At 54.1% G+C, this 21175-nt stretch overlaps 4 protein-coding genes across 4 annotated transcripts; 1 reads left to right on the top strand and 3 right to left on the bottom strand.

Annotated features, from left to right (window-relative positions):
* Nucleotides 1-948: 948 nt before the first annotated feature.
* MYCGRDRAFT_99250 (uncharacterized protein) lies at nucleotides 949-4189 on the bottom strand (the record flags this gene model as incomplete). The annotated part of the gene is made up of 3 exons (XM_003855052.1): nucleotides 949-982; nucleotides 1829-3855; nucleotides 3967-4189. The coding sequence occupies 3 exons, from the start codon at nucleotides 4156-4158 to the stop codon at nucleotides 949-951; spliced, it is 2253 nt and encodes a 750-aa protein (XP_003855100.1).
* Nucleotides 4190-5720: 1531 nt separating this feature from the next.
* MYCGRDRAFT_103393 (uncharacterized protein) lies at nucleotides 5721-7846 on the bottom strand (the record flags this gene model as incomplete). The annotated part of the gene is made up of 4 exons (XM_003855051.1): nucleotides 5721-6374; nucleotides 6432-6718; nucleotides 6772-7322; nucleotides 7659-7846. 3 exons carry the CDS (start codon nucleotides 7266-7268, stop codon nucleotides 6304-6306), a joined length of 855 nt encoding a protein of 284 aa, XP_003855099.1.
* Nucleotides 7847-11736: 3890 nt separating this feature from the next.
* On the bottom strand, nucleotides 11737-14685 carry MYCGRDRAFT_35719 (uncharacterized protein; the record flags this gene model as incomplete). Its single annotated transcript, XM_003855050.1, has 2 exons — nucleotides 11737-14558; nucleotides 14616-14685. 2 exons carry the CDS (start codon nucleotides 14683-14685, stop codon nucleotides 11737-11739), a joined length of 2892 nt encoding a protein of 963 aa, XP_003855098.1.
* A 529-nt stretch (nucleotides 14686-15214) lies between these two features.
* MYCGRDRAFT_68837 (uncharacterized protein) lies at nucleotides 15215-20631 on the top strand (the record flags this gene model as incomplete). Its single annotated transcript, XM_003855340.1, has 2 exons — nucleotides 15215-20330; nucleotides 20398-20631. 2 exons carry the CDS (start codon nucleotides 15215-15217, stop codon nucleotides 20517-20519), a joined length of 5238 nt encoding a protein of 1745 aa, XP_003855388.1.
* Nucleotides 20632-21175: the final 544 nt, after the last annotated feature.

Below are 21175 nucleotides of genomic sequence, written 5' to 3'. Positions count from 1 at the left end.
CCCTCGAGACCTGGAGGAAAGCTGGCTGATAACTCGGACGTCTCGGCCGACAGACCTGCGCAAGATTCCAACGGCCATCGTCCCGAGCCAGGAGGTCCACGACGTTCCCGCAGACTCGCAAACAAGTACAATGGCAACGCCGCCGTAGTGCGCAATGCCACGGTCGCGAGTACGGAGACTGATAACGCACAAGTCCAGGAGCCTGCACAGACATCCGGCCAGGGCACACAGCCTGAACGAAGGACGCTGGCGAAAGAAAAAAAGATCCTCGACTTCAATCAGCACGACTCTAACGGCGTGGCTTCACTCACGTCTGAGCACAATCCCGTGCGCTCCGTCGTGCAGACCGACCACGTGCCCCACCAAACGCCAACGGACGACACTTCAGCTTCTCAACAACGACCTTCCGACCTCACTTCTGCAGCCAGCGCGGAGCCGATGGCACCTACCACTCGGTCACAAGATCTGACAGCCGCACTCGAAGGACTGTCACTGGACGTCAAGCCACCCACACAACCCAAAGTCAAGCCTCTCAAAGAGCCCAAAAAGCCACGACCCGAAAAGAAGCCGACGAAGCGCGCGGCGACAACAACAACCAAACAACGTAAGAAGACCTCCACTACCTCCTGAACTCCCACTCACATCAAACAATGACAAGCTAACACCACCCAGCCGAACCCCGCCTCGACATCATGCCCCGCCCCGAACCCACCCACGCGTACCTCCACCAAGCCCACCAACCGCCCCTCGGCACCCACACCTTCCGCCCGCTCCTCATAATCCTCGACCTAAACGGCACCCTCCTCAAACGCAAACACAAAGGCGGCTCCGCCTTTCACCCGCGCCCGGGCCTCCAAGAGTTCCTCGAATACCTCTTCACCCACCACCGCGTAATGGTCTGGTCCTCCGCGCGCCGCGAAAACGTCATCAAAATCTGCCGCTCCGCCTTCACGCCCGCGCAACTCGACGCCCTCGTCGCGATCTGGTCGCGGGAAGACTTGCAGCTCTCCGAAGAGGCATTCAAAGCGCATAGTCAGGTGTACAAGCAGTTGTCGTGGGTATGGCGTCACCAGCTCATCAGTCAGACGAGTCCCGTGCCAGGGGAAGTGTGGAACCAAGCGAATACGGTGTTGATCGACGATTCCACGCTCAAAGCGGCGAGTGAGCCGTTCAATTTATTGGAGGTGCCGGAGTTTACGAATGCGATTGTGCAGGAGAGAGAGGACGTGTTGATGGAGGTGTGGCGGTATTTGAACGTGTTGGGGTTTCAGCAGGATGTGAGTGCGTACATGCGGGTGAGGCCGTTTGTGTATGATCAGGCGGCGGTCGAGGGACAGCGGGTGGGTTGGGAGTGGGAAGGGTCAGGGAGGTGGTGAATTTGACGGAAGATTGAGCGTTTGGCAAGGAGACGGCGTGCGGCGATGTGATTGGGATACGGTGACATGATATCGGCAATGAAGAAGCATCTCGTACGAGAGCAGAGAGCTTTCTCGAGGACCTTCTTGCTAGCCTAGGTGCGAACCTGCCGTCGGGTGAAGTATAGCGCCTGGATGGCTGGAAGATCTGGCCTGGACGGAGTCCTGCTTGCCACAGACTCCCAGAACGATCGCATCGGGAAAAAGGGAGGAAGCGGCTCAAGCACGACATGAACGACGACTGAGATACCCTTAACGAATACAACACGATTGACAGCAAGGTAGAAATTCGTACTTCTGTGATGATATCGTCCTCTAAGGCCTGTGAGTCCTCCATCTGTAGTCCATATGCTCAGCTGGAGCACGCTACTATAACACCAGATTCCCTCAACCTTCAATCCCCCCTAAACAACCCCTCCACATCCCCCCTCTCCAAAATCCTACACATCCCCCCCTCACAAATCTGCACCATCTCCCTCGTCCCATCCAAATCCTTCAACAACCCATTCCTCTCCCTCAACCAGCCATCCTCCACGCCTTTCCCACCAACCCTCAACGCCGTGCTCATAGGCCAGACATTCTCTCTCATCTTCCTCAGTACCTCATCGACCAACTCCCCCTCGCCCACGACCATGAGTCCCTTGACTCCCATCTTCGCCGCCACGACGGAACTCAACATCCCACTGAACAATCCCGGATGCTGTCCCAACTCCACCTCGAAACACGCCACGATGCGCCGCGCCATCTTTTCGTATTCCGAGTCGTTGAGTAAGCTCCCCAGTCGGAAGAGATTGTACGACGCCACGCCATTGACACTTGGTTCAGCATTATCCATCGCGTCCTTCACTCGGATGAGGATGTCCGGCTGGCTGGCAGCGGTGCTGAAGAACCCGTATTTCTCCTCGTCCCAGAATAGTCTCGTCTGCGTTTGTTGAAGCGTGTCCGCCCATTGCAACCAGTTACTGTCCCAAGTCGCTTCGTAGAGATCGAGCAAGCCGGAGATGAGAAAGGCGTAGTCGTCGGCAAAGCCGGGTGTTTCGCCGGGCCCTTCGCGGTAGACGCGTTTGAGCGCGTTGGTCGACGGGTCGAACAGGTGGGTTTTGATACAATTGGTGGCTTTGAGGGCGGCGGCGAGATAGGCTGCTGCGGGTTCAGGGGAGATGTAGCGAAGTGCGGAACTTGTTCGTGCGAGACCGCCGATTGCGAGGCCGTTCCAGGAGGTGACGATTTTGTCGTCGAGAGCGGGCCGTGGGCGGTTCTTTTCGCGGTGTGCGAGGAGTTTTGAGCGGCCGGATTGAATAGTCTGTGTGATTTGTTCTTCGGATTTGCTGAGTTCTTGGGCGAGTTCGGGGATCTCATACTGTACGCAGAGAGTGTTTTGGCCGACCAGCTCGCCCTGTAGGTCGAAACGTCGGTCGACATTCCCTTGTGCTTGTACGCCCCAGTATTTCGCGCAGACGGTGACTTCCTCCTCGCTGAGTATTGACTTGAACTCGTCCATCATCCAGACATAGAATGCTCCTTCTCGCTTGTGCTTGTCCTGTGGTGTCGGCAAAGAATCCGCATCCTCCGCCGAAAAGATGCCTCCTAATTCTGAAACCATAGGAGGACTCGTCAGATATGTCGCGATATCATTGACTGATTCAAGCAATAGCGGCGACTTTGTCAGAATCCAAGCATCGAGGTAGACCGGCAGCAGCTGGGCGTTATCGTAGAGCATTTTCTCGAAGTGCGGTAAGCTCCAATCCCGCGTGACCGAGTATCTCGCAAAGCCATGCCCGATCTGATCCTTGATACCTCCTTTCGCCATGCTTTCCAGCGTGTGTACAGCCATGCGCCGCGCTTCCTGGCAATCCTCCTCTCCCACGATCTCCCTAACGACATGCGGATAATTAGCCACACGCAGCAACGGCTTGATGTGAACAGGCGTAGGGAATTTGGGCGCTCCTCCGAATCCTCCACACTTCGCGTCGTATCGTCCCTTGTAGTGCTCGTATGCATCGTCCAGGAGATCCAGCTCCAGTCCATCGTTCTCGTCCGTCTGCTTGCCATCCCTCCCACCTAGCATTCCCTCCTGCGCATACTCCCTCAGCTGCCGTGTAATGTCCTTCGCATTGGCTCTGCACTTCTGTTCCTGCTCTTTCCACGCCGTAGAGACCTTCCTCAATACATCCTCAAAAGTCGTTCCCGCTGCACGACTCCTGGCCCTCTCGCTGTTGGGACCTGGCCAGTATGTGCCTCCAAAGATGGGTTCGAGATCGGGTGTAACGAAGACATTCAAAGGCCAGCCGCCGCCGCCAGAAGTCGCTTGTAGAAAGTCCATGTACTGTCGATCGATATCGGGGCGTTCTTCGCGGTCGATCTTGATCGGGATGAAGTGTTCGTTGAGTAATTGGGCGATGCGGGAGTCGGAGAAGCTCTCATGTTCCATGACGTGGCACTGAAGGGTATACAATCAGTCTTGCGATCTTGACATCCTTTAATCCTGTCGACAACCACCACCTCCATTTCTCTCTCCCTCCAATCCACAAATCGAAGTGTACAAACTCACCCAATGACAAGCCGAATACCCAATACTAACAAACAACAACCGATTCGTCTTCCTCGCCAACTCCAACGTCTCAGCACTCCAAAGCTGCCACGCCGTAGGATTATCCATGTGAGATCGCACATATGGACTCTTGCTCTCGCCGCAGCGATTATTGAGCGACACGGCGTGGCCGAAAGCCGGTGGACTGCTCATGGTGGAGGAATATGTGCGTGTGCAAAGGGTCTGGCCAAGGAAACGTGGAGCGGAAGAGGGAGAAAATGGTTTTCGCAAGTGTTTCTCTTTCACGTGCGATTTGGTTCCATGGATCGACGAGGTGGGGTTGTTGGTTTTGGTGGAGGGTTTGCTACTTGTGAGCGGGGTATTGGGAGGGTGGAAGGGAGAGGAGGTGATGAGGGAATATCGTCGCAGAGTAGGAGGAGAAGAAGAAGAAGGAGAGGAAGTAGGAATAGACAATGAAGAAGCAGGAAGTATTTTCAACAAAGTCCCAAGTCCCTGTGCCTGTGCCTGTGCCGATAGGAACCGCCGACCTGATGAGGTCCAGACAGCAAGAGGTAGAGATGTACCTTGCATGTGTGCGTGCTGATGAGTGCTGATGAGTGCTGACTGCTGAGTGTGCTCGGCGGGGAAAGGTGAAGAAAATTAAGCCTCACCCGCATCCACCGCAGCAAAGGACTGCTGCTCAACCGGCTTGGTCGAGGTGGAGAGAAGGATCGTGATGGCTGCGAGATGTACGAGGAAAAATTCCGTCTCGCATATGGAAGAAGAATTCTTGAAGGTCGTCGACTCGTCAAGCTGTCCGCCACCTTCCTTCTGCACAAGACGGGAAAGTCCACATGATCGCCTCGAGGTGCGGCTCCAACGACGATAAGCAGGGATGCATCGGGACTGGTCTCGCTTTTGTCACGGCCGTACTTCGCCGGTACAGTAAGCAGAAAGGAAGCGGCAATTGAGGACATCAAGCATAAAAAGTCGGCTGTCAATTGGCATCCAAGTAGTGTAGGATCAGATCGGAGGAGCTGCCCTGGCGAGAAACAAAATCGGAATGGTCACTGGTCACGTCTTTCGCCCGACCCGGCGTCCCTGATCTCATCGACAGGCGTCGCCGAAATTGCCAACCAGGCATCTCATCTCCAATCCTCGACGCTTTCCTCACGCCGCTCATCAGTCCGATGCACATCCCAGCCAGCCGATGGAGAAGAAGAAGAAGAAGTCGTCCAGACCTGACCGCCCACGCAGTCTGACCTGTGACCTTCACATTCATTCGCCTCGTGTGATGGATGCCCGACCGTGTACAGAATCCAGAAGAACATAATTACGACCCCATCATCAAGAAACAAACTTCGCCATCCTCCCACTCTCCACCCAGCCGAACACCCGAACCTTGGGGAAATGGTCATCGAGCCTTGCCCTGTCCCCTACCTAACCTCGATCCAGTCAACTCCAGAAAGGGAAGAAGCCAAAAGGCAACCTTCACCCGAAGATCCCGAATTCATTTAAGATTACCTCCAATTTCGCAGGCCTCGCGGCACTTGTGACAGCCAACGGAAAGGTAGAAGCTTCCGTCATCATCACAGGCCACGCTCGCGAAGGGAAATTAAGCGCCAATGGAGTGGTGCATGACACGGTTGACACTGCATGGCGATGTGGGCGGTTAACGAAGGACACGCCATCGCTGGTCAATGACAATGAATGGACACGCGGATATGCAGACATGAGTAATGATACAACACACGCACGTGGAAAGCAGACTTCTTCCGGGGTCCAAATAAGCTGTAACGACAAGAATCTGTTCAAGGACTACGGTACAGAGAAGAGCTGATCCAGCCAGCACGTTCATTGTAGCAAGGCCATGGTATGATTTTGTCTCGTGTGTTTGGATCGTGGACTCGTTGGTTTGAAGGAAGCGAAGTGTGTACAGAAAGCTGCAACTGGTGGTGGCGACTGAATCTCAAGTCGGGTGGAAACAGCAAACGAGCGAGACTGCCTTCGAGAGCGAAGAGTGCGGTCTGCCCAGCGAAAAATGCGCAAAAACAACGTCGCTCATCATCGAGGTCTGACACCCACCTTTCCGTGTGAAGAGAGAAAGGAGACACACACATGCGGGATGTTGTAGGTTCTGAATTTGACTCTGGTTGGTTTGGATGCACGAAAAAAGGTGGATGTCAGGTCTCGAAGTTTTCGCAGAAAGGAGAACGCCGTGTGAATTGCACAATTGCCCTGAGTAGCCGCTCCACACTCTCGAATCGTGGAAAAGGAGCTCGTGATATAAGCAAAAGGGAGAAGATGGGCGTTCATGGCGTGGTTGTTCCGCCGGTGGTCGTCTCAGACGTTCATCGTCTAGTAGCCGGAGATTGATGGGGGGCCTTTAGGAGGCAGAACGTTCTCAGCGAACTGGCCGGCGAAGTTGCCTGTCAATCATGTTAGATTCATTGTCATGATTCAGCCGCACACCACTCATCACTCACCTGGTCCCTTGTAGTTGCAGACGGTGAACCATGCCGAAACGCCCGCTCCAGTGTTGGCGAGACCGTTAGGGCAGTGCTGGGTGGCGCAGGCGACGTGGGTGGTACTCTTCCAGACCATCTGAGTACCGTGACCCCAAACATCGAAGCTGCCCATGTCGGGCTCACCGCCGTACCAGGTGTAGTGAGGCATCTCGTTGTTGTAGAACATATCGATGAGGACCGATCCGATATGATCCTCATCGACACCAGCGGCGATGTTCTGACCGTATCCACCACCCTGAACATCACTGAAAGAATTGTTAGTGGTGGTGCGGCAAGAGTAACAGGACTTTAGACATACACGTTGTGAGCATAGACGCAGCTGGAGGCAATCTCCTTGGCGCAGTTGTAGAGGTCCTCATCCCACTCGACGGCGCTGCAGCCGTGGTTGTCGCGAACCAAATTGTGGAAATGGACCACCTTGCTCTTGTAGTCGGTGGGCGTCTCCCCGCTGCCCTGGTTGCCAGAGGAGGCTGGAGCGCTCGATGCTGGCGCAGCAGGAGGCTGGTAGGATGGAGGAGCTGGGTAGGATGGAGGCGGAGCGGGAGCCGCAGAGGTCGCAGCTGGAGCTGGAGGTGGTGGTGGTGGGTTCTTGTGTCCGTAGTGAGGAGCAGGAGGGGCGGCGGCGGAGCTGGTCGCAGCGGGTGCTGGTCCGTTGCCGTTGTGATAGGCGGTGACGGTCACGAGCTGGGTCTCGTACACGACGTCCTCCACGTAGGCTTCAAGGCCACGCTTCTCGGCGTATGGGACGGCGAGGGCACCGGCGGCAAGGGCCGCGACAGCAAAGACGGAACGCATCTTGGAATTGATGTTTGTTTGCTTGAGATCACAGATCTTCGAAAGGCGGCTGTTGGGAGAGAGTGTTGTTAGAAGGTGATGTTGGTGGAAGGTGTTGTTGCTTGTTTGTTTGAATGTCTTGCCAGAAGACGTGTGTGGTTGAAGTGAAGGAGTGTAGGTGTTGTTGTGACGATGAAGGAGTGTGATGGTGATGAGGTGAAGAAGTATGATGCGCGTGGGAGTAGGAAGAGGTATGAGACAACAGTGAAGTGAACGGCGCGGTCAGATGTCAAGACATTTCGACTTTAGCGCGTGCGTGCGTGCGTGGCGGTTGCATGTGATGGGGAAATGTCGGTCGCATTGAATGGGGGTCGGAAGTGGAGCGGAGCATTGGCGGTGCGACGTACGTACCTGTGGGATAGCGGTTGTTTGTTGTTGTGTTGTTGAGAAGCGACAGTCGACGAGGAAGAAGGACCCGGAAGGTTGAATGAGCGTGGTGGCAGACTGGCTGCGGTAAAGAGTGAGATGGGCCCAGTGACGGTGAGGTCGTGAGAGAGGTGTCTTGTCGTGGTGCGAGGAAGGACAGGTCAGATCAGAGGAGAGGGAAAGTCCAGGTCTGGTGGGCAAGGGATGCTCGGGGCGTCAAGTAGTCGTGGGCCGGACGACTGGAGTGGAGCCAGTGGGCGCGAAAGGGGAAACGGCGCTAGACGAGGGCGAGATGAAACAACCGTGCGCGGGCCTAACGCCAGTAGAGTTTCCAACCGGTCGAGGCAATCCGTGTTCGCGATCGATGCCCTGGGCTGTGTGATGTCGGGTGTGATGGACTGAAATCACGGCCGGCGGGTAATCGAAATGAACGGGTGATCGGATGGATTTGATGATGATGTTTGTTGGTGCGAAGAGATGAAGAAGGATAGTGATGATAATACTACCTTCTAATACTCCGACGACACGTGTGTGGCCTCCTTGCTCACTCTCTCTGTGACAACGTGTCGGAATGCATCTCTAAATCGACCTCTTCTCAGCACGGCAGACGTAAAAAGTGCAGTCGCAGTGTGTGCAGCAGCTGCCGTGCGCCAACCCCCCAGCCGATCTTCGTACCTGAATTTGACGCGCCGCTCTCTTGGGGTCACCCCAGTCTCCAGCAAATTGATGATGACGATGGGCAGGACTACTCTCAATTACCTTACCTGCTACTGTAGCAATTGACTGACGTACACGTAACGCAGTGTACCAACTACGAACAGTGGTAGACCGTAAATCACTCTCTCGATAGCATAGCAACCACACAAAGGTTCAAGGAGAGACAAGACATCAATACACACACACCCACGTTGCTCTTGCCTCTTCCAGCTATCACCCATTCTTCCCACCAACGCCTCTCCCAGTCTTCTCCTCGTATTCCGCCCGCAAAAGAGGCGTCGTCAGTCGTCCACCGTCCAAAGGACAGCGGTCCGCCACGCCGCCAATACCGCTGGATCGACGCCTTCTGCGCTTCCTCTTCCCGCGTGAAATTGGTTCTAGACACCGCCGTCGCAGACTGGCTGTCCCACATCAGCCCATGCACATTGTTCTCGATCACGGATGGCATGATGAGGACGAGCTTGAATAACCCAGATGCAGCCGCCGTCGCATGGTGCAATCATTATTGGGCAGCGGCTCTTTCGCAATTTTCGTCACTGTGTGCCTTGATCCCAGCGATTGCGGACGATGAGTTGGTAAAAACGGGTCAAATAATGGGGCCAATGATGACCACGACATCGCTGTCGGCAGCATCTCACCGACAGCGCAAGGATGCCAGGTACAGAGGTACTCGGTACTGTTTCTCTCACCCGCAGTTAACATGAGCCGCCCAGAGAGAACGCCGCGCAATAATACAAAAGTAGGTACCTACGCTGGGGAGAGCCAAGGAACATCTCGCGGGACGCCGCGGTTTCACTCCGGTGGGGACGAGCGTCGCCATGCAAGTGTCAAAGTCGACACATGGCCGCCTCGTTTCAACTTCGTCTTTTGCAGCGAGCATCGGAAGCGCGTGTTCGGGATCGCTTGCCATCTTCACCGCATGTTTGATCCCTTCCACTGGTGTTTGCCGAGTTCTCGTCTACGTCTGCTCCAGCATCGGTACGTGGCTGCATCGCCGTTGTGAGACCGGGTAAGGCATGCGGTGATCCGGAAAGTCAAATTACCACAATTGAGCAATACCGTGCTGCAGGTACTCATAGATTTCGTGCAAGCCACTTCTTACCTGACGGCTTTGCTGTCAAGCAGCCGCTGGTCGTGCCTGTGTTCTTACTACCACGCTTGAGGGTGGTCTTGTGGAGTTGCAGTGTAGACGAGAAGTGGTACCTAGAAACCTGCCCACGCATCAATCGTACCATCCGGCTCGCTACGCTCAAACTCTGTACCTGATGAGCCAAACAGCACGAAGGTTTCGTACCTGCATCCAGCCCGAGGTACCAATGAACCTCTCGACACGAGTTCAGGCAAGCTCTGAACTTCACCAGACTTCTTGCTGGCCTGATCAATCACGACGGCTTCGACAGTCTCTAGAGTAGTTCTACCATGAAAGCTCCACGCTCTGAGCTTCACGGCGACTCCGGGACTCTAGACTTGCTCGATGATGGTCTGATGGTCTGATGATCTGATCAAACCCGACAGCTTCGATGAGTTGCAGAATACCATCAAGGCTCCACGTCAGCCGAATTTTGAGCTTCACGGCGACTCCGACACTCTCAACTTGTGCCGGCCTGATCAAGTCATGATAATCCAGATCAAAATGCCCCCAATTCCGCCATGCGCATCGGCAAGGAACGTGCTCTGCAGCAAACGACCCGGACTCCAATCATTACCCTGAGATCCTTCGTCAACACTTTCCGCCCTTCCAACCTGCAAGCAAGCGCAAGGAATGGCGGACCTCCTACAACAGCGAACATCCCTCCCGCAATTCCCTCGTAAAAGAACAAATGAAGAACCCCCAACGAATGAAATCGTAAGCGCCGCGGTCGCATGATTCCAAAACACACCCCTCCCCACACTTTCTCTTCTCGATCCTCGCTTCGCCTTACAGCTCACCCACAGGTCCCACACACCCTTTGACGGTCGACTACTGCACGACGGGCGCTTGCGCCGACTTCGATGAGACGGAACTTTCGGACACATGTTACGATGAGGATTGCTGAGACGTTCTACTGCACGGTGGATTACATACGGACGTACGGCGCCGCGGCGGAGTGGGACAGGACAAGGGAGGAGGTACGGTACCGCCAAAGACTTTACACAATTTTCTCTCTCTTGCATCTTCTTCGCCGACGAGAATCTTCCTTAGTCTGGTCTGTTGAGCTCATCGCAAGCAAGATCGCAGTCAAGCGACGCAGCAAGCCGACATTGCTTGCTCGATCGATCGAGAAAGACGACTGCCCTGGCATCGCTTTTCCCTCATCGTAAACGTCGCCTCCATCTGCCGTGCAACCCGCTCCCCACAAAGTCTCGGATGGTGACATGCAACCGACCACGAAAAACATTTGCGGAGGACCGCAAAACACGGCATGCCCACCATCTTCCACCTTCAGCTCGAACACATGGGCATAAGAAGGGGTACTGCAGTCCCACCTCACGTACTGGAGGTACCTCATCTGCTGCAAAAGTCAGGACCATGTGTTTGACAGCATCTGCATATCACATGCTTGTTTCAAAAGTCTTCGCCCTGCGTCACTGCCCAGGTGAGCGTATGGTTGCGTCCCGGCGGACGGGTTTGCTGTGGGTGAGCCTGTAATTCCGATGCGCATGTGAGATTCGTCGACGATAATTCGTTCCCTTACATTTTTGTGCGCTGTCGAGAGCGTCGGATGCGGGTGTGGGTGGCCATGGTAAGCGAACGTGAACACCAATTTATTTTCCTCGTCATCTCACCTCACATCGGCCACGATCCTACCTTACGCAACAGCTGTCGACCAGACATTCCAAAGCAAGTATTTTCGTCACTCCAACAACCTGACACATATGGCAAATCATCGTCATGAGCACCAAGCAGCGATCCGTGCTCCCCTCGATCTTGACAGCAAACGCCTTGTACCGCACACGGCACAGGGTGGACGCGGCCGCCAGCTATATCTGACACACAGTGACAGGTTTGGGGTCCGCTGTGAAGCGAGCCGTGGCCCCCGACTTCCGGCTTCCCTCAACGTGATACACGTGGCAGACATGTTCTGGGCTTGCATGAGGTCTCATTGTGAAAGCGGAGAAGCACGTTTCACCAAGACTCGCTTGAGATGACAAGAGTTTCAAGGTTCCTGCGGGCAACGTCATGCACTCGTGTGAAAGTTGTAGATTCGTTCTGGTCTCGATCTGGACCGCCAGAGCACGATCCATGCCGCAATCGTCCCTGAAAACAACCTGGAGCGCTTTTGGGAAAATTGGGCTGTTCCTTTATCATCATCATCATCCTCAAGACCCCTTTACACATCCCCTGTCACCTGTACTGTATCTTCTTTCAAGCTTGCATAACCTCCCCCAGGCGCTTCTTTCCCTCATCGTCCAGCTTCTCGCCGACGAATTGTCCAATTCTCCCTCCATGCCTCTGATCTGCCTCTCGCAGCGTAGTGCCCACCCACGTCTTGACGTCCTGAACCTCCGGCCACGGATCCACAGTCGGTCGCTTGCAAGTATTGAGCTGCGTGAACGCCGCTCCGAATCCCAGGTCATCGACGTCGCGGTCTTCAATCAGATTGTCGTCCGCGGCAGGTGGAAGAGGTGGGTTGATGAGTAGTTTGAGAAGAGCTTCGCAGGTGATCGCCCAGCCGCGCTTGGCGTAGCGGTCGACGAAAGCTTGGCTGTCGGCGAGAGTGCGGGTGAGGGAGATGCAAGCGGTCTTGCGGTCGAAGGGTCGGCTGAGCTTTTGAGTATCTGGGAGGATGATGCCGGTGTAGATGGGTGTGAAGACGTTCTCTTGTACGCGGTCGGCTGCGGCGATGAAGAAATCGGCTCCGAAGCCTTTCGTGCTGAGGGCTGAGACGAGGTGGTAGAAGCGGACGAAGCGAAGGGTGAAGTTCTCCGTCTTGGAATTTGAGAGGCGAGTGAACATGAGTTGGAGAATGGAGCCCCAGAAGTTCTCGAGGGCTGCCGGTGGGAAGTTGGTGACAAGCGCTTCGATGAGGTCCATGGCATGGCTTTCGTACGCTTTGCTGCTGACCAACTTCTGGAAGATGACAAGAATGGCTTCGGTCTGGTTTGCGGCCGCCATCTGCTGAGCTCCTTTCGGGATCATGGTCGTGAGAAGTCTGGTCAATGCCGGGACGTTGCCTCTTGAATCCCACATCGCCGGTGTCAGGACTGGAGCCACTAGTTGTTGGAAGTTTGCAGACAGTGTATCTGATGGGTTGGTAGCCACCATGTGAGCGTATAGCTGGAAGATATATGGAGTGAACTCGTCCACCTGCGATTGTAGCACCTCCATGAAGGTTGGGAACAAGGCTGCCTCAAGGTTCTCCGACTGTGTAGGACCCGCAAAGCGAATGAGGGCGCCTAGTGACTCGAAGAGAAAGTAGCAGAACCCGGGGTTAGAAGGATTATGGCGGCAGACTTTCGTGATGTTGACCAGGTTGGTGATGATGAGATCGACGATTGGAAGCATGTCTTCGCGGATGACAATCAAGACTCTCATCACGCACTTCATCAGGAACTCGTTCTCTTGGACCTTCTCAGGCTTGGTGTCTTTCGTAATGAGTGTGAACAGATGTTGCAGGAGATCCTTTGCCAGCGGGACAATGTTCTCACGCGGGATGATCGGTTGTCTGTTGTCGTCCGTAAGGTACAATGCTCGGTCGACAGAGATAGCCGCGTAAGTGTAGACCACGTAGTTCGACGAGTTCAAATGTTGAACAAGAAGTGGGAATGCCGCCTGCCATTGCTGGGCAGAAAGTATGCTGCGGAAAATGTACAAATATTTGATCGCGTCCACCTTCAGCAGTGGCTCAGCCGCGTCGTTGGTAAGATCCTCGGCCACGTTGTTCTGGAAGAATTCGATCACGTTGACGTTCGGATTGACGCTTAGGACTCCCTTCGCAGCGGTGGATGTTCCCTTGGCAGCAATTGATGAGAAGAGATGCACCGCGGTGTCCTTGGATTTCCAATTCGCACTCCGGTCTTTGGCGTATTCCTGGAGGAAGTGATTGACGTATCGCATAACGACCTCGGTGACCAGCGTCTCGAACTGCTCCATGAGCTTGCGTAGGAAGTTGGTGGCAGCACGCCTCCGAGTATCATCGTCCGAACCCTCCAGGTCCCGCCGAATAAACTCAATAGGCTCATCCTCAAACGTCTCAATGTCGGATTCGCGTAACGATAGGTTTGGAATGACCACATTCTCTGTGACCTGGCCCATGGTCTCTGCATTGTTGAAGCTTTCCGCGTGCTGCCTGATGCTAGCGACCGTTGTCAAGAACTCCAGAGCCCTGCTCACCACCAAATCGTACTTCGCTTCAGGTCCAATGGTCGTGAGCAGCGTCCAGGAAGTCTGAATGAACTGGTTGAGATGCGGCTTGAACTCCTCGTCATACTTGCGCGTGTATAGCACCAAGACTTTGATTGCGCCTGCTCTTACGCTCTCCAGAGGCCCTGCTTCAGACTCATCGCCAGTGTCCAATGCAGCATTCTGATATGTCAAGTATTTCAGCAACAATGCCGAGATTGCTCCAAGGGACTCTTCGAATTGGGGCGGCATGTCGTGTGTTGAGAGGTCGTAGACGAGCTTCATGATCAAGTCTAGAGTGGTGTAGTGTGCCCTGAGCACTTCCGGGTTGGCCTGATTCGCATCGATCATGCGGTCTGTGTTCTCCCATAGCTGCAAGAATGGCGCAGCAAATTTCGACAGCACATGGTTGATCTCGGTGTAAAGCTCATCGGACCGGTACAGCGGCTCCCATCTCTTGAAGATGGAATGTGCGACTTGCAGCACTCCATTGTTCACTGCGGCGTTGTCCGGAGTGAGTCTGGAGACCAGATCATCCACGAGTGTATCCCACCTCTCCCAAAAGTCGCTGTCTGCAATGACGCTGATAGCATCACCGAGTTGCGCCTGGATAGCAGGTGGGACTTTGACCATCAGTCCAATGAGCTCGCTCTTGATCGTGTCGACCTCGTTCGCAGGAAGGACATGTTCGCCGTTCTCGTTTGTCCAATTCCGCCGAACAAAGTTCTTGAAGAATAGTGCGCTCGCAAGTCGTGTGTTGAGGGGAAATGTGTCGGCCGCTACGATCTGGAGAAGACTGAGAGAGAAGCCCGGCTTTGCCTCAGACTCTTTGAGGGCTTGTTCGGCTGTTGAAATGTCAATGCTGAACATCTCGCTGTGCTGCAAGAAATGCTTGTGCTCACCTTGCCGGTTCCGTCGTGGATCAAGACTGGCGGCGAGCAAGTCTGCCACGGATTGCAGACTGACAGCCATCTTGTGTGAGAATTAGGAGGATGAAGGAGAGTGGGGGATGAAAGAAGCGGATGGAAATGTTCAGTTCAGTGATTGAGTTGGGAGAGCTCCAAAGGTTGTAAACAGTGAGTGGAGCAAACTCTCGGCCCCCACTCCAACGCGTCCATTAATCGTCATTATTCACGTACCCTGGGGCCTTCCTCGATCAGCTGTCGGTCGTCTTTCATGAATTGTTCATCCTCGATCTGCTTCCCTTAATGATACACACCGCAAACAACGAGATCCATCGCTGAGAACAATCTACATCTCCTTCGCTGCCTACATAATCCTGCGCACGTTGCCATAATATACGACAGACTCCTTTCAGAGGCCACCACTCGGCGTTAAGATCACTCCTCCGCAATACCACAGTTCGCATCGCCACTCGAGTCACAACTTGCGTCTTGCACATACGACCTGCTAGCTTCGATAACATGAGGGCGTAAACGATCCCGGGACACTCTCATCCCTTCATACATCAACAGGAAATCCGACGAAACCACCCACGGCCATGGCGGCCTCACAGAACCTCTCGCGGTTGCGGGAGCAGACGATGCACAGTCTGGAAGATGAAGAAGCAGTAACGGTCAACACTCGAGCTCTCATCGACAAGGTACTAGCTCGCTACTCGGGCGAGTGGACTACTCTTCGTGAACTCATACAAAATGCTGCGGATGCGCAAGCCCGAAAGGTCTCCGTACGCTTCGAAACGTTGCCATCTGCTACGATGCCTTTACCGCAGACTAGAGATCCGGCCGAGCACCTCAAGCACACCCTGCAAAATCACACCCTGAAGACCCTGATCGTATCGAACGACGGAGAAAGATTTGGAGAGAATGATTGGCAGCGTTTGAAGCGGATTGCGGAAGGAAACCCTGATGAGACAAAAATTGGAGCTTTTGGTGTTGGATTTTACTCTGTATTTGCAGACTGCGAATCGCCATTCGTGAGCTCCGGAAAAGAGACGATGGCGTTCTATTGGAAGAAGGACAGCTTGTTCACACGTCGGGGGAAGTTGCAGGACGAGGAGACGGGTACTACCTTTTTGCTCGATTACAGGAGTCAGACAACGCCCGTACCACCGCTGCTGGGGCTGTGCCAATTTCTTGCCACGAGTTTGACGTTCGTCGGCTTGGAAGTCATAGAGCTCTACCTCGACGATTGGAATATCCTGACGTTGAACAAGAAGATGGCACCCGCCGCCAGCGTCAAGATCCCAGGCGACGTCAACCCTAAGACGAGAGACGGACTCATGAAGATCACAGACGTGGAATATCAGAATGCGCAAATCGACGCCAGATGGATGAATGTCGTCGGATGGGACAGGAAGTCCCAGGCAACTGGGGCGACCGCAGTACCACAAAACGAGTCTGGAGGGATGAGCTTGCGTAACTTTTTCGGACGATTCGCTGTTGGCACAACGAGCAGTACTGCTTCTCGTATAGCACAGCGGGAAGAGGAGGCGCTGCAAGTGAGGATCGCTGAGGATCTGGTCGGCATCAGCACCGCGACGGTGTTCTTGAGGGTTAGCACAGTCAACATTTTGACAAACGTAAGCAAGTCTCTGGCCCAGGAACTGGAAAGAGCGACCAAGAAACCGCCACCGAAGAAGACACGGATCTCTATATTGACCTCTTCGTTTGATGAAGCGAGTGCATCCCTTGCAAACAGCTCCGGTTCGTCGAGTCAGCGAGCGAACGACATCTTCTCATCTGTGATTCCTACCAAAAATGGCAAGATCTTTATCGGCTTCCCAACAGCGCAAACGACGGGCTTGCTGGCTCACATCTCTGCTCCATCCGTCATTCCTACTGTCGAGCGTGAATCAATCGACCTGAACGCCCGCTACGTTCGTGATTGGAACATCGAGATGCTTCGAGTCGCCGGTATCGCTTGTCGCATAGCATATACTGGCGAGATGATTGAGCTGAAGGCCAAGATCGAGCGACTCATGGCCGCCGATGGTGGAAGGAGGAAAGTCATACCTGCGGATGTGAATACAGTCCTCCCATCAGCAATTCACACATACAAGCAATTTGCCTACTCTGAATCAACGCCATCTGCGAGAGTTGGCCAGTTCATCGAGGAAGCTTTCTGGACATGTAACCAGAAGGCTAGCATCGACGTACTCTCCACACGCGGAGTGCTTCCGAGTCAGCAAGTCAGGGTGGCTACAGAGAATCTCAGCTTCGTGGATGGCATTCCGGTCATTCCTGACGAATTGATGGACAAGGCTCTCGCTTTCTTGACCAAGCTGCGTGATTATGGCTTACTCTCGGATATCACCACATCGGACATCAAGAAGGAGCTCGAAGCTCAAGCACTTACGGAGAAGCAAGTCGTGGAGCTCGTGAAGTGGGCTTGCACGAAGGTCTCTCGTCAAGACATGGACGCAAGCGTGGCACAAGGACTCTTCGACGGCACAATAGCGAGCATTGCGGAAGAACATCTTGCCACGTCAGCAAATCCAGTGCTGCAACTGGGCTCGATCAAAACGTTCGTCAACAGTTCAAAGATCCCACTTGAGCTACCGACCCCGCCACAAACCATTCCATTCAGATTCACGAAGGGTCTGTCACCGGTGCAGCTTCAATCGATCGGCTGGGAAGAGCTCCAAGTAGTTCCGTGGGTTCGTTGGGTCATTGAAAGCGATGGACATGGTTTTGGCGACGGTCAAAGTCTCACCGCAACGCCAGCTGTGGCATCTCAAGTCCTGCCAGTGGTATCAAAAGCATGGGACGGCCTGTCACAATCTTCCAAGCAGACCATCCAAGAGCTGTTCATACTTCGAACGGTCATCCCAACGAAGCTTGGGATGCGGAAGCCTCCTCAAGCTTATTTTGGCAGTGTGAAGCTCTTCGAAGATCTCCCGACGATTGTTGGTCTCCAAGGGGTAAAGGAGAAGTTCCTATCCGCCTTAGGCGTACGCAAGACCGTCGAGCTGAGTGTCGTGTTTGACCGCCTGATGGCGAAATCAAATTCGCCGGCTGCAGAGGATGGCAAGTGGAGCCATGTGGACTTGATCAAGTATTTATTGAGCGTGAAAGACGACATTCCTTCTGAGGATCTCAAGCGCCTCCGTCAGACGCCGATTTGTCTCGCCGAGACGCAGAGCGACGATGCGACGACGAAGGGAAAATTGTACCGCATCCCCGAGCTGTTCGAGCCTGATGATGCTATCAAACGACTTGGTCTACCAGTGCTGCAATGGCCAGGACAGTACCGCGCGTCCACGCCAGAGGGCCGGTTCTTGCGTTCTCTTGGCCTCCAGCCATACCCATCGGTTCTAGACCTCGTGAACATCCTTTCCAAGGCCCCAGCAGATTCCGAGCTCCAGAAGCGCACGGTTACCTACTGGGTCATGAATGCTTTCCACAACGGCTACGCTAAGTTCGCAGTCGCCGACATTGACAAAGCTTTTCTTCCAGTCTTACCTTTCGCGGGTGAGGGAAAGAATTTGGTTGCGAAGCCGTCTCAATGTTATGCCAATCCAAAAGCCGCAGTGCTCCGTTTCCGCACTCTGCGAGAAGACCTGCAGCCACATCACGCGCTCTTTGGCGTTGCTCTAGAACCTCCCATTGAAGCATGTGCTGAGCGCCTGATCAAATCTCCGCCGGCAGATAAGTCATCGGCGCAGATGCTGTACGGCTATCTTGCTGGTCGACTGGGCGAGATTGGTCCTAACGGGAACCTGGCAGAACGCCTTGGAAATGCGCCGATTGTACCAGTCGTCGACAGAGCTTCCGGGTCGAAAGCTCCTCATACGCGCTTTACCTCTCCTAGGTTGTGCTTCCTCGGAGATGGTGAGGTGTACGGTGACATTTTCGACTTCGTCGACTTTGGGCACGACGCGAACACGTTCTTGCTTCGTGTTGGCTGTAAACACGAACCGAGTGCAACCGAGATTGCCGATACGCTTGTTCGGCAGCCGACACGTTTACTAGGTACACTCGGTCCTGACAAGTACGTCCAGCTCCTGCGAAAGATAGCCGAGAATGCTGCGGCCATCAAAAAGGATAAGCTCCTGTGGCAGCGCCTGAAGACTTCGCCTTGTCTGTTGGCCGAGAGATTGGTCCGCTCCGGGGGAACTCGTCATGCCGACGAAAAGAACGAATACGATGACGACGAGACCATGATACGGGAGCAGCTCTTGGTCAAGGCTACCGACATGGTCTTGATCGACGACTTCAATTCATACCGTCTTTTCTCCGACATTCTGCTTGCAGCGCCACAAGAAGAGATCTTGGAAAACTTCTACGCCTCCCTCGAAACTCCCTGGCTTAGTAAGTTGGCCGAGGATGAGCAGCGGAAGGGCCCGTTGCTGCACGATCAATCTGCCGCAGCGAAACTACAAATGCTGCTTGTAGAGCGATGTCGTTTGTTTCTCCACGACCATGGGCCCGAATCCGTGAGGCATGATGCGAAATGGTTGGAGCAGAATCTCACAGTCCAAGTGACAGAGTTCTTGCAAGTCACGCGCAAGTTGAAAGGCTACAAGGTGCAGCACACTGCCAAGCGGAGCGCTGCACTGCATCGGGAGACGAAGCGCGATGCCACGCTTTTCGTGACAGCTCGCTACGACCTGTACGAAGTCAGCAAGGCAATCTCCGCTCTGCTTCTGAAGCGACCGAAACAGCAAGACTTTCTCGCCTTTGAGACCATTCTGGAAAGTGATCTTCGTAGACTGAAGACGAAGGGCTACAATGTCGATCGTATCCTTCGACAGAAGGCGGCAGAGTCTCGTATTGCCGAATCCGAAATGCAGAAGCGCGCTGAAGAACAGAGACGACTGGTTGAAGCAGAGTCGGCGACGCGACCTACGCAAGCATCTGCCGCTAAAAGCAATGTCATGTCACAGCCGCAACAGAATCAGCAGCCACAGATGGTAGAGCAACCTGCGACCCCAGACAAGCAGCTTGCCATGCCAGGCTCCTTCTCAGACTCGCCCGAGACAGCCAGGCCGGAAACAGCTGACCGAGGGAAGAAGCCCGGCGGGCTCTTCAATACTATCAGTAAACACCTCGGATTCAACTCTAACAACCAAGCTGCCGAGCAAATGCAAAAGCTGCTATCTGGAGATCAGAATGTGCGACAGGCCGACTTGCCTCCTCCCTATGAGGCGAGTGGTAATCCAATTGGTGCGCCAGGTACTGGCCGTGCTACGTCCTCAGGCGATGTGCAGTCAAATCTACAGTCTGCCATCAAAGCCTCGCGAGAGCATAGAGCTTCCGAAGTCTCGTCAGCCCAGCAAACGAAGGAGATCAAAGAGACACCCACTTATTGCGACCACACGCCAGCCCAAGACATTCAATTCATCGCCGAACTCGACAGTGGCTTCAAGATTTACCTCTCCCGCGACAATCCTGATCCAAATGGCTTTCTCCAGATCCAGCGTGATGCGATTGTCAAGTTCGTCATCGTCCTCACGGCCGTGGCGCAGGTGTTCGAGCTCCCACCCAAAACGATCAACATCTATCACGACGAAAAAGGCGCTGCAATTGCGTTCAACAGCAACGGCGCTCTGTTCTGCAATTTGAGATATTTCATGCAACTTCATGTTGCGCATATGGCCTCGCCGGAGGGCAAGGTCGAAGCGGTGGCGTACTGGTGGATCACACTTTGTCATGGTATGTTCCGAACACTCTCGCGCCTTATACGATGATGAACTTCGTTTACTGACTTATCTCTCCGCAGAACTGGCCCACAACTTGGTTAGCAATCATGATCAGAATCATTCGTACTACACGGAGAGCTTCGCGGCGCATTACTTTAGACGCATGGTTTGGTTGGCTGGTCGCATCACCTCAGAGGGCTGATTACTTTTTGGCGTTTCTGCATTTGAGCGATGGGATTCCTGCATCTTGACCAGAATCGGCGTTGCATGAAAGAGCGAAACAGCTGTCTTACACTTAGATACCCTTGAACGTTGTTTGTACATTTGCTTCGTTCGACGAGTACCCGGCATGTATACATCTCTCGTAAGGCCAACTGCGAGTTGGTGTTGTCAGCGATCACAAGGCCATCCAAGCTAGCAGGGGACTTCGTATCCCTCTACTGCCGATGCAGCTTGACGAAAGATCAGCCTGACCTGCATCGCTTGTGATTTTTTGCTTCCGCTGTCACGCTTCGCGGTTGTAAATGCGAGGTACCGACATCTTATCGTCGACAACGTTCAAAGAACAACTTGTCAAGTCCCCTTTATCACCGATCGAAGTGCTTTCGAGCCGGATAGGGGATGTGCTTGGCAGAATTGAAGGGGGTCCTTTGAAACAGCTTCTGTATCTGGTGGACTCGCTTGAGCACGGGAAGCAAGAAGGATTGAATTGTTGCCCTGCGTTGTAGACATGTACATTGTACCTCGATTCTTCTTACATACACTTCCATCACACGCGGACACGTCTCTTGCGGACAACGAACGCGGTTTACGGATATCTTGTGACCTCATTCCCTCTTCGTACCAACCCAGCCTATC

Source organism: Zymoseptoria tritici, chromosome 2 (assembly GCF_000219625.1).
Source record: "Zymoseptoria tritici IPO323 chromosome 2, whole genome shotgun sequence".
Lineage (NCBI taxonomy): Eukaryota > Fungi > Ascomycota > Dothideomycetes > Mycosphaerellales > Mycosphaerellaceae > Zymoseptoria > Zymoseptoria tritici.
Note: the sequence above shows the minus strand (reverse complement) of the source record. Positions and strands in the feature narration are given on the sequence as shown.